General features: G+C 41.5%; 1 protein-coding gene across 1 annotated transcript in view; it reads left to right on the forward strand.

The window, feature by feature from the left end:
• Window positions 1-13,535, forward strand: part of RASA3 (RAS p21 protein activator 3) — a 118,244-nt gene that overhangs the window by 86,280 nt on the left and 18,429 nt on the right. The window contains exons 8-14 of the mRNA XM_083437733.1: window positions 3,432-3,511; window positions 7,328-7,432; window positions 8,285-8,441; window positions 8,838-8,986; window positions 11,224-11,338; window positions 12,616-12,690; window positions 13,271-13,394. Of these exons, the coding sequence (XP_083293859.1) occupies window positions 3,432-3,511; window positions 7,328-7,432; window positions 8,285-8,441; window positions 8,838-8,986; window positions 11,224-11,338; window positions 12,616-12,690; window positions 13,271-13,394 (805 nt within the window). The remainder of the gene's footprint in view (window positions 1-3,431; window positions 3,512-7,327; window positions 7,433-8,284; window positions 8,442-8,837; window positions 8,987-11,223; window positions 11,339-12,615; window positions 12,691-13,270; window positions 13,395-13,535) is intronic.

Raw genomic sequence — 13,535 nt, forward strand, 5'->3', positions numbered from 1 at the left:
CCACATGCAGCTTGGGCTAGTCACACTTCTTTGAAGTCTCTCAGCCCTACTCACCTCACAGAGTGTTTGTTGTGGGGGAGGAAGGGAAAGGAGAATGTTAGCCGCTTTGAGACTCCTTAGGGTAGTGATAAAGCGGGATATCAAATCCAAACTCCTCTTCTTCATCATCATGGCTGGGGCTGTTGGGTGTTTGAGTTCAACAACATCTGGAGGTCCACAGATTCTCCATCCTTCACCCGTATCATCTATTGTGCATCAGAGCTATCTTTTTAGACTCTAAAGCAGTGTTGCCCAAACTTGGGTCTCCAGCTGCTTTTGGACTACAGTTCCCACCATCCCTGACCACTGGTCCTGGTAGCTAGGAATGATGGGAGTTGTAGTCCAAAAAAAGCTTGGGAAACACTGCTCTAAAGCGTGAGGTAAGGGTGTTTTGTCCTCCTCAGAACTATGGGCCAGTTGTGGCATTTTTTAGCTGATCGACCGGCAATTTTTGAGAGGCACAGTCTGACAATCAGTGCCTCATATCTTCTATTAGCTTTTCAAACACACATATTCCTCTTCCCAACTGGGAACATGTCCAGCTTTTTTCTTCTTCTTTTTTTTGCTGATCTCTAAGGTTCCATGTTGCTCCCCCTACCATCCATTTCTGCCTCATGAGTTGATAACGGGGCCTAGCTGCCTTTGTCTTGGCATCTGTGTTCAAAACTAGAAATGGTGGAGGGAATGGACAAGTTGGTATTAGGCGCAAGGAGGCAGCAGCTAAGAACGGTCGTATCAAAGTCTATCCTAGCAAATTATCTTGAGGCCATAAGGATGGCTGTGTCTGCAGCCTCAAAGACTTGAATTGGTAAGGCCATGACCAATTTTTAAAGCTCTAATTAAATCAAATTTACTCAGAGTCTGCCCTCTGTAATAGTGTGGATGTGTCCAAAATGAAATTAATTTTGCAAGTAGCTGTGGAGAGGTTTTACAAAACAGTGCAATAATGATGCTGACATAGTTTGGTATATTGAATTACTGTACTCTGTTGCTCCAAGGGGCATTTAAGTTAAACACATAATTTAGAACTGCTTGTTTCCCGTGCTTCTACTTCCCGTTATTTTCACGATTTGCGGGAAATACCCTTTAAATGTCTGTTTGTGTGGCTTTGTATTTGGAACAGTAATTTCACCTTCTTCGATTTTTTTTAAAAAAATCAGTTAAATCATTCTGGTAATATGTTTAAAAAAGAAAAATGTATCGCCAAGTTACTTTTGTGTGTGGGAAAGAACCACTTCTGACCCATAGAAACATTTTTTTGTTTTATAACAGGGAGGCGCCTTTGAATATATTCACATCTCGCTTACAAGTACAGTTTAAGCTGTGGTTATTGCTGGGTGGGGTACTGTAGTGGTAGTTTCTGTGTCATCCTCTGGTTAGAACTGAAAACCTCAAAGCTTTTGTTGCTGCAATCATGTTATGAGAAAGATCTATAGATAACCCAAATGTTAAAACAGTTTCCTCCTATGCTTTGCACACGCAGCTGCCTGTGTACTATTATAAGTGCATTGTGTAGTGTGTGCTGTTAGTATATTCAGAAGATAACATCTATGTTAAATCAGAAAAACAGCTTTTAGGATATTTACCTCGATCCAAGAGAGTCAAGGTATCAACATGTAGATTTGCAGACAATATTGGTTTGGCTAAGTTATCTCCCAAATACGATAAATTCAACAAAAGGAAAACAAAAAAACCAGATAAATTGCTGTCTTTGAAACCCCTGTAATGACTGGCTCTAAGACCTATGTGTAAACTGGCAAGCAATTTACCCTGATACTATTTCTGCTGTCCTTTGCCCCCCCCTTCACCAGATGTTTTACCTCAACAATAAGGTAAGAAAAAGAAACTATGACACTCCAGGTGTAATCTAGGTGTAAAAAACAACCTGCTCCTTTTGTTTCCATTCCATTTTTAACAAAGGCAACCTGTATTTATTTTGTTTAATGTGTGCAGTAGTGAGCTTGTTCCCCTCCCTTTTTATCCTGATGTCATCACAGCAGGTGATTTTTGGTAGCTATATTGAATATCTTCCCTCCCTAATAAACATCCAACAAATTTAAAGGTTTTTAGAATTTAGGTTAGATTTGCCACTTTCCCACAAGATACTGCATTCAGAGTCACTCACAATTAAGATTTCCAGGCTAACCTTTAGTTTTAATGTGTTTAATGGGAACAATTCCTTTCCTTTTTGAACACCTATTTTATGCCATCCTGGAGAGACATGGGTGGGGGATTGAATCTTAAATTAGGGTGGTAGTAAAGGTAAAGGACGCCTGGGCGGTTAAGTCCAGTCAAAGGCGACTATGGGGTTGCGGCGCTCATCTCACTTTCAGGCCGAGGGAGTCGGCGTTTGTCCACAGGCAGCTTTCCAGGTCATGTGGCCAGCATGACTAAACCGCTTCCGGCACAACAAAACACTGTGATGGAAAGCAGAGTGCACAGAAACACTGTTTACCTTCCCAACGCAGTGGTACCTGTTTATCTACTTGCACTTTCATGCTTTCGAACTGCTAGGTTGGCAGAAGCTGGGACAGAATAATGGGAGCTCACCCCGTCACGGGGACTTGAACCGCCAGCATTCCGATCAGCAAGCCCAAGAGGCTCAGTGGTTTAGATGACAGCGCCACCCGCATCCCCTAGGGTGGTAGTAGCTAAGCTCTTGTGCTGGTAGGGCTTTGTTTCTGCCACAAGCCCTGTGTTTCTCAAGGGTGACACCTGGGCATTGGTACCAGAAAAGGTTGTAGAGCAGATAATTTAGCAGTCGGTCTGTGAGCACTTAGAAACGGATGCTGTGATAACTAAAACCCAACACAGGTTTCTCAAAAGCAAGTTATGCATCATCAACATCTTTAACAAACCTCTACTTAGCTGGGAAGAAGCCCATTGAACCTCCAATGTGGCTTTCTTTTGAGTAGTTATGTATGGGACTGCATTGAAAATAAGTGAATAGCTGCAGAGATAGACCTAGAAACCATTTTCCAAATCAGATTGTCAGCTCTTCTCCTTTTTCCTTTTGTTTAAAGAGGTAAGTCTATGGTATGAAAATACGGACACTGTATTTTGAGGTTTAGCAATCATCATGATAAAATTGTTGTAGATCTGAGATCACGGGACTCCTCTTTCTTCTTCTTGCTGCCAGATTTTCAAGGGAACATTTAGTAAGGTGGACATGTGGTTTAAACTGGAAAGGGGGATATACTTAAGTATGTATGTTCAGTAATTTATTACCTATTCTAAAAGCTTTTGGATACGGTGAAACAATAGGGGCTTTACACCTGTGAAACTAGTGCAGTGCGTAATCTGATTGTGCTTCCCTATATATAGTGACTGTTTAATGAGATTATTGTTAACTAATGAGATCCTACTATCTTAACATTTCTTACCTGCACTAGGTTACGAGACCCTGCAGCTATAACAAGAAATCTCATTTTGATATTGAAGATGCCGATGAAGTTGACAAGATGGAAATCAGGTAAATTCATTGCATGCACAAACAAAGGCACTCCCATCCCCATAAGGGCTGTGCAGAAAGTGTGAGCAGTCTCCACTTCTTTGTGACCTTAAACAGGTCATGTGAACTCATTTCTCTTTCGTATTTCTTCTCTGAGATAACTATGACTTTTGTTTCCTGGGCATTGTGCATTGAGCATTTTCAGAGCTCATTGTATTCTGAAATTATGGGTTTGAGCCCAGTGTCAGCATACAACATGGGCAGCCAAGTTCTAGGGCCACAGGGAGACCCGCCATGGCTGATGCTGCCACCCCTTCAAACAAGCAAGCAAACAAACAAACAAACAAACAAACAAACATTACTTTTATGGCCCAACACCAAGGGGAGAAGAAACCTGGAAGAGGCACTGAAGTTGTCACTGTCTTTAGTTCATCATAATGGCTCTGGGCAGAGGAATGCTAGGTTGGATGTGTGGCCCAGAGGCATTGTGGGTGAATGAAAATGGCAGCAACTACAGTCGACAAACTACAGTGTAGTCACTGCAGCTTCTGGTGACCCTTACTAGAGTATTTCTGTACCAAATGTGAGGTAACTCATTGTCTATTTCTGTGGTGATCCAGCACGAAAAAAAAATACTGGAACCTAAACCGACTGGTTAAAACCAGTCAGGTAGTAGTTTCATCGTCACGACAAAGGTTGTTTCTTTGTTTTGGAGCTTGATGGGTGTGTTTCGCTTCCCCTCCCCCCCATAAAGGTTGTTTCAATTATCTTTATATGACAGAATCTGAAAAGACTCTTTCATTGTGTCTAAGAACAATACAAAGCAGTTCCGAGTCTTGTTGGGAGCACAAAGATTGTATTGTATAGAGGTTTATTAAATGATGAGATGGTGCTTCAGTGATAATAGATAACGAAACCGATTGGCAGTTGTTTGGGGTAGGGCAAACTCCCGGTTTTTTGTTTGTTTTATCTTTAAATAATGAGAAGTTCTGTTTTGTAAATGTTCATTCAGTGGATTGGATTCCTCTTGAGTGTTGATTCGCTTAGAACTTACTATTCCTTTTTTTAAAAAAGCTTTTTGGTTCCTAGCAGAGATCAGCGCAGAGCAAGCAAAATGACAAGTGAATGGCTGGAGGTTAAGCCATTAAGAATATAATGTTTAGAAGGGAAGATAAAAGCTAAACTGGCAGTGTAGTGTAGTGGATATAGAGGTGCTGGTAGACCTGGTTTTAAAACCCCTCTCTTCCCCTACCCACACCGGTGAAGCTCACAGTCAGGACTTGGGCCTGTCTCTTTCTCTCATCCTAACCAACCACACCAGAGATTGGGAGGATAAAACAGGAGTGCTCCCCAAACTACGTTGGTCTCATTATAAGAGGGATGCAGTACAAACATGCTTTAAAATGCAAACCTATTGCAAAGAGTTGCTGTTGCTTCCTTATTTCTCAACCCACCTAGCAAGAGAGGAAACTCTTAACTTTGATTTCCACCATTATTATCATACATTGGCTGCCTCGTGCTAAAATGGTTACTGGGTGAAACGCCAAATGGGTTCTGCTGAGCTGCTTTAGTGGTATACTTATTTTTTAACCTTCTGTTTCTTTCTGCTGAACTGGCCTACCCTGTGCTATTTTCAGCTGAGCGCTCTAGTGACTCTTTGAATACATTACTTCCTTTTAAGAATTTCTTTTTCTTTCCCCTGTTAGTAAACTAAGCCTTTAATTGCAGCCAACTCCTATTACGCAGATTTATTTACACATCGTAAAACAAATCAGTTGCATACGTTAAGAATGCTTGTCACTTCTCATATGCTTGCTGCCATTTTGTTCTTAAGCCTTAAAATCTGTGTTTTTAATTGAAAAAGAAAACATTTGTAGACGGAAGAAAAGCTATAGCATACAGAAATATAACTACTGGAAAGAGACCATCAGTATATCACTGACTTATGTCTGCCAGTAATGCTAAACAAAGGCTTGTTGTTGGCTACAGATTATAGTTAAGAAGGAGAAACCTTAACCACACCCCAAATTCAGATGATATACTAAGCTACCCTGAGCTAAGGTAGGAGCATAGTGGGTACAAGCTTCTGTTTGGGAGCCAGCACATTAACATCCTGTTAAATCATAGCTTGGCCTACTGTGGTATGCAAACCAGAGCATTACAGGACTCCTTATGCTATAAGCATTTCTGATCAGAATGACTCATTATTTACAAATGGATTCAGCAGTTACCAATCATCCAAAAGTGCCTAAATCGGTCTATTTATTATTATTAGAGACTTGCATTTGTCTTGTTACTTTGTTCAGTAGAGGACTCCAGTCCCCCTCATATCTTTGTCAGGAATTGGTCTATGTGTGGATCATATTAGTGTCCAGTGCTGGATTTACGTATAAGCTAAACAAGCTATAGCTTGGGGCCCCACTCTCTTGGCCCCCCCAAAAAAATGTAAAGGGGGGAAAAACCTGGATGTACATTTCCAAATTATAAGATAAAAAACCAATAAAATAAAACCTACATACAGCAACAGGATGCGGGTGGTGCTGTGGGTTAAACCACAGAGCCTAGGACTTGCTGATCAGAAAGCGTTTCTGTGCGTTGCTTTGGTTCGCCAGAAGCGACTTAGTCATGCTGGCCACATGACTCAGAAGCTGTATGCTGGCTCCCCCAGCCAGTAAAGCGAGATGAGTGCCGCAACCCCAGAGTCGGCCACGACTAGACCTAATGGTCAGGGGTCCCTTTACCTTTACTTTTACATACAGCAACAGTGTTTTGTGTTGTGTAGGCTCCTATGATGTAAGTAATGGGCCCCGCCTGCTAGCCTGCTCTCTTAAATATCACTGGTTTGCTCATTTCTATATACAGTGGTACCTTGGTTCTCAAACTTAATTCATTCCGGAAGTCTGTTCCAAAACCAAAGCGTTCCAAAATCAAGGCGCACTTTCCCATAGAAAGTAATGCAAAATGGGTTAATCTGTTCCAGGCTTTTAAAAACAACCCCTAAAACATTGTATTTCACTATTAATGTACTTCTTAATTGTATTTCAGTTCAACAATTACTTTGATAAAATACATATTTTGTTATGTGCAAATGGCTTTAGATACCTATTAGGTCCATAAATTACCATATAGCATATATTCAACACAAAAACAGTGACAATTTGTTGTTGACAAAGGACAGCTGGACATATAAAGGGCCCCATTACCTTTAGTAGTTTAGGGCTTCATCAAACCTAAATCCGGCCCTGTTAGTGTGTCTTTGTGTAAACTTTCTCTAGCTGTGATAGGTGTGAAGCAAGGCAACCTTCATTATGATTTAGGAGTCGATATCAAACTGTAATTTCCATGTAAGCATCTTTTTTAGCTGTTCAGTGCTGGGTCTCCAACCCTTCCTTGCCCACAGATATTACCATGTAGCCCAAGATGTTTTGCCGTAATGGCCCAAGACAAATAAAGCCCAGTCCCCACCCCCAATAAATATTCAGTAAGTATATAAATATAGAAAATTCAGTGTTAACAAAACTTACTACAAACATGCAGGGGTGGAGCAAATCAATCATTATAAAATGGTAAAACGATATCCTGAAAATGCAATTTGCTGCAATATCTGATCCATTTCACCGTCTGCATCTGTGCATACAAATTATGTGAATACACCGTGCTATCAATTCCTCCTTCACCGAATGATCCTACAGCAACGCAGACTATTTTGAACTTTAAAAGATATAATTTTCTGTCTCAGTGGTAGGTTTGGGCGGGGGACGGGGAGATGAAAGTAGTAAAGACACAGACAAACATTTCCTATTTCATATTCTCTCCCTCTCTCTGGTTATGTTACAGAGTTGACCTTTGGAATGCAAGCAACTTGAAGTTTGGAGATGAATTTCTCGGGGAACTAAGGCTACCTTTGAAATTTCTCCGGCAGTCCAGCTCTTATGAAGCATGGTACTTCATAAATATGCCTTATTCTTTGCTTCCTTTCCCATACTTTTTATCATTACAGTACTATAAACTTGGGACACAGGTGGCGCTGTGGGTTAAACCACAGAGCCTAGGACTTGCTGATCAGAAGGTTGGCAGTTTGAATCCCCACGATGGGGTGAGCTCCCGTTGCTCAGTCCCTGCTCCTGCCCACCTAGCAGTTCGAAAGCACGTCAAAGTGCAAGTAGATAAATAGGTACTGCTCCAGCGGGAAGGTAAATGGTGTTTCCGTGCGCTGCTCTGGTTTGCCAGAAGCGGCTTAGTCATGCTGGCCACATGACCCGGAAGCTGTACTCCAGCTCCCTCGGCCAGTAAAGCGAGATGAGCGCCACAACCCCAGAGTCGGTCACGACTGGACCTAATGGTCAGGGGTTCCTTTACCTTTACTGCTACTGCCATCATAGCTACCCAGTTTCAATATAGTAGTTGAGCTGGCAGTATATTGTTCAGTCCACAGTTGCGGCCAACATAGCTCATTTCACTTCTGTGCGATGCTTGTGCCCTGCAAGGACATTCAATGCTCGCCAACTCCCTCCCTCAGCAGAGGGTGCCCAAGAAACTGGTTTTCCACTACCTTCGCTGGAACAAGCAGTCTGCCTGCTTCCTCCCTCCCTCCCTAGCCCAGCCACCCCTCCTTATTTCAGACATGGTGATCTATTGCTACATTGTGATGGTTAGCTGCTGATATATCACAATGTCAAAAGCCAGATATCACCCTGTCCTGTGCGTGACATGACATTTGTTTGACATCTCTTTAAAAAAAACAAAAACCTCTAAAAAAAACCATGTTCTATGTGTTTTTCTCCCATCTGTTAGGTATTTTCTGCAACCCAGAGATAATGGAAACAAGTCACTGAAACCTGATGACCTGGGTTCCTTGAGGTTAAATGTGGTTTACACAGAAGACCATGTTTTCCCTTCAGATTATTACAGCCCTCTTCGAGACCTCTTATTCAAATCTGCAGATGTTGAGGTAAATTTTGCTTGCTCCTTACCCCTGTTCCATCTTTATCCTTCACAAATGCTTGACATTTTACTACAGCCATAAGGGACAGTGCCCCCTACCTCCCTGCTAACCATAGTTAACAGATATCGGGTTCCGGAATACACATTAGCTTCCTATGGAGGCTTCCGTCCTAGGAGCAAATTTCACCACGGTTAAAGTGTCCCCAAGTTTTTAAGAGTTTTCATTTTACTGCCCTCTTGTGATTAAATCACACAAGCAACGCTTGGTAAGTGCCTCATAGGCATCTATGTTAAGTGAACACTGCAGCAAATATATCAGGAGCCCGGCTTGAATCAATAAAAAGTGGGTTAATTCTCCAGAGGGATACAGTCTTCAGAAGCTTTTATTTCTTTCCGTGTTTAGCCTGTTTCAGCATCTACTGCCCATATACTGGGCGAAGTCTGCAGGGAAAAGCAGGAGGCAGCCATACCCCTGGTCCGACTCTTCTTACACTATGGCAAAATTGTGCCTTTGATCAGTGCAATTGCAAACGCTGAAATAAAAAGAACTCAGTAAGTATAGCAGTGTGCTTATTTTGACATATGTTAGACTGAATGGGAAGTGATGGCTTAGGGGCTTCCACTTAAGAGGGGGAGAAAAGAGAGCTCACACCCCAGTACTACTTCTTTATAAGGGTTAGATAGCAACTATGTGTAATATGAACGAAGGCAGCGGCTATGGGGAAACTCATGGCCTCGGGGGTGTCTGTGTGTGAAATCTACATGAGAGTCATTACAGCAGGGTCAGGACAGCAGAATTTTGAACACTGCAGCTATTAGTTGAATGGTTTGAAGAAAATCAAAACACTATTCGTTTTAGGGTAAAAGGACCAGAGATAGGTTTTTGCTTTGCGGTGCAATTCTTAAGGCCTGTTTATTTAAATGCAAGTGCCTATAAAATGAATGAAACCTACTTCCAATTAGTCTTAAGATGCATTTTTTTTTAATTGCTGATCTTACTTTAAAAGCACCCTTCCCAAGACTTTGCAGCTTTTAAAACACATTTGAATTCAAATGCAGGACTTCCAGAGTCATAGGAACCAATTCCTAGGGACCAAGGTCCCTTGCCCTCCCCCCAATAAAATATTTGAGGGGTCCAGCCCCACCCCCAGTTCATGGGCATTGCCATTCAAATGGTGTGTTGTGCTGTGTTATGTGATCAATTATGTGAGGTGAGACTTATCTCCCCATATTTTATCCAAGTTGGCATCCCTGCACAGAGTCACTTGGGTTTTGAAGGTTGATTGGGAGGGAGGCAGCCCTATGTATGCTTTTCCTACATTATGTTTCCACTACTCAGGTATTATCCAATCTGCTCTCTGCTTGCCAGTTCAGCACTCCTTCCTTTCCTATCTGTCACACTGGTCCCTACTTCTAAATCCCCCTCCACAAAACAACTCAGCTGGAATATCCTAGGGAATCAAAGATGTTTTTGTTTCTCTGCTCTGTAACAGAGCTCTCTTAAATGCAGAAATTTTAAAACCAGGTTTCCCTGGTTTATGAACTGAGCTGCCCCATATCACAATCTTATGTGTTGATTTCTTCCCAATACAAAGTATTGGGTAATACAAGACAGAAAGCACAGCAGTACAGTATAACTTGTCCCTTCTGATGTTTTCCCGATGTCCCTATTCCTGTGAACAAAAATCTTCATGCACCCTAGACCTGGTATGCTAGATGGAGTGGCTAGCCTTGGATTAGGACTGGGGAGACCTGGATTAATAGCCCTACTCTTCCATGAAACCTGCCGGGTAGCCTTGGTAAACTGATTTACATGATTAGTGTTAGGAATCAAATGAGATAACCTTGGAGAAGGAAGGGGGTGCAGATGTGATAGATAACTATGACAGCCACAAGGCAGTACGACCGATTACCGTGTTCCATCAGGGCTGCTACTGAGCTGTGCATTTATTTGTCTTACAGTTACCCAACCATCTCCCTCTCCAAGAGGGAGCTTCTTCCTTCATTTATTTTTGCAAAAAGGATGCTCTTGTTGTGCAGGCTTCACCGCCAGATAGCTGCTCTTTACTTTCTTCCCACCTTTTCCCTCTAATCCCACTGCCCAGAATAGAACTGGGATAGAAGAGAGCACAGATGCACCTATCTTCTATCCCGTTGCTGGGATAGAAGAAAACACACAGAATCATAGAGTTGGAAGGAAGCCCAAGAGTCATCTAGTGCAGAAATCTCCGCTAAAGCATCCATGGCAGACAGCCATCCAACCTCTGCTTAAAAACCTCCAGTGTTCATGCTTGCTTAAAGCCGGTAGATGTGCACACCAGTTTCCCTGTTGTTTTTAAGACTCATAAAGGAAAACTATATTAAATCACCTCATTTGGGAGCCATTGCATGAGCTTCCTAGGAGCAAGAAGTGGATTGCAAACACCTGCTACTTTACTTCCTTTGTTGCATGCTGAAGTACGGTAGATGGCTACCATTAGTCTCTACTTGTAATGAACTCCTACGGCAGTGGATAGCAATTTTCTTAGGCACATCTTAGGTCAGGAATGGGAAACCCGTGGCTGCCTAGATATTGCCGACTGCAGATCCCATCATTCCTGACCATAAATTGTGCTGGTTGGGGCTGGTGTGAGTTGGAACCCAACCGCAAATTCCCCCCACCCGTGTCTCTGGTCTCATTCAGAGAAGATGGTTTATGTGCATTCATCTGCTCCAACTGCTGCTTTTATTTCACCATATCGGTGGTTTATCAAAAGAAGGCTAAATGTTTGGAAACCGTCTGCTTTCAGAGACCCAAACACCATTTTCAGAGGAAACTCATTAACTTCCAAGTGCATTGATGAAACTATGAAACTGGCAGGGATGCATTACCTTCAAGTAACCCTGAAGCCAATTATCGACGAGGTAAGAGCACGTTCAAAAACCATGTACAGTCTTTTAAGAGACGCATGCACATGGTCTGTCTTGTCATTGTTCCACGGGGCTTATTCCTAAGGTTTAGGAGGTTATGACAGACCCATGTGGTAGTTGCTTATCTAGTGAGTCAGTCATAACACTTGAATACCATGGATTTATATGAAATTAATGTTCTGCAGTGCCCCTCAGATGCAAGCCTTGCATTACAAAAGCAAAGCATTTTGATTCTGGATAGGTATATAATGTGCATAAAAAAGAAACAACTCATTTGAATTTGTGATTATTTTTAGAGGGTGCACGTGTTCTTGCTTGACACTCCGGCAGCGTTTCATTATCTCTGCCGCGCAGTTAGCTTGTCCTCCTAATGTTACAAATAAATAGACCACACATTTCCTTTAATTGATGCAGCACTTTCCTAACTGATCTGAAAATGCCACAACTTACCAAGAAGTCGTGTGTGTGTCCCCCCGCCGCAACTTTAAAAATAGTTTTGCAACATTGTTCTTCATAAACAAAAGGGGAGCTTGGAAAATACTGTTTCCTTAAATGCTTATTTGGTGTTATCTCCTTTTTAGCCAGAAATTAATTTTTCACTGAAGTTCAGTACAGATAATTATGTTAGCATTAGCTGGCTCCTTGGAAACTATGGTTTCTAAATTGGTAGCCAGCCCCTCCCCCCTCCCGCTTAAATTCCCCCACCTTCCTTCATCTGCTCTAACCAAAATACAGGTTGTACACCTGTACACATTTACCTGAGAGTAAATCCATTAAACTCAGTGGGGCTTAATTCTGTGTAGATGTGTATAGGTGTGTGTGCTCTTAGTGTTGTAATGTCAACGCTAATTACATATCACAGTGTTTAGCTGTAATGTCACTAACCGTGGTCAGTTGAGGACTTCCCATCTTAACCAGCATTTTAAACCAGGGTTTGAAGTATGTTTGTTAAATTTTCTTGATGAGGCAGCCATGGTTAGTGATGTTGAATTACTAAGCCACGTGTAAAAACATAAGGAAAAGACAGAAACTCACTTGACTGGGGCTTATTCCTGATTTGGAAAAGAAAAAGTTTTGTTTTATATAGCGAAATTAATCTTCAGAGGAGCTAAGAAAAAAATTAATTCTATGCTGTAAAAACAAAACAAAAAGCTAACCAGCCCAAAGCTGTTAAATTGCAATTTGTTAAATAAATAACTGATTCTAAGGGGTCAAATCTCACCCGAAGATAATTCAGTATATTGATTTTGAATTATTTCAATTTATTCTAGATTTGCCAAGTTCATAAATCTTGTGAAATTGATCCTGTGAAGTTGAAAGATGCTGAAAATTTGGATAATAACCGGGTATGCAGTTCATTTTGTAGATGAAAGCCCAGGTTTCCAGTTAATTCACTTACTACTGTCTGATATGAATTTAGCATCAGTTGTGTGCTAGGTGCTGTACAGGCCATCTTTTGCAGCTGGGTTAAGTGGCAGTGAGTAAATGTGCTACTCTTCTATACAATACTGGGCTGTATGATATATCTATAACAGTTTCCAGATGTTTTCTGGCAGATACTGCCATATAAATACAACAATATAAATACAACAGATATTGCCATATAAATACAACTGTTTCATATGTTAACATGTCCATATAAAAAACAAAATAATATGCTGATGATAATGTCAGATGATATCTATGTGGGTTTTCACTGCACTGATTCACACTGGAAAGTTGCAATTTCGAACATGAAAAGTGGGTTGTGTACACAGTGAAACAAAGCAAAAAAATTTTTTCACACATGTAGGATCATTTCACATGTCAGTTATATTTGGGCTTTCTTCATGCAAGCACCTTATTTGTGGGTATCCCATAATAAGTGATCTTAAGTTAGATGTGCTTGCACGGTTGTTGTTTTATCTTTTTTTTCTCCCCTCCTAGGAAAATCTTAGGCAATATGTAGACCGGATTTTCACAGTCATTACAAAGTCTGGGGTCCGTTGCCCTACAGTGATGTGTGATATCTTTTTTTCACTGAGGGAATCCGCTGCCATACGCTTTCAAGGTACGTTCCTGTGTAAAGTTAAAATTAAGAATGTTAAGGTGATTATCGCAGTTGCACCAGCCAGAACACTACACACTCCTAATGTATGTGCAGTGATTGTGTGCTGCTAATAGCCTGACCAAACTGCGGGAGGCAGTGGAA

The sequence above is a fragment of the Podarcis tiliguerta genome (assembly GCF_965153285.1).
Source record: "Podarcis tiliguerta genome assembly, chromosome: 4".
Lineage (NCBI taxonomy): Eukaryota > Metazoa > Chordata > Lepidosauria > Squamata > Lacertidae > Podarcis > Podarcis tiliguerta.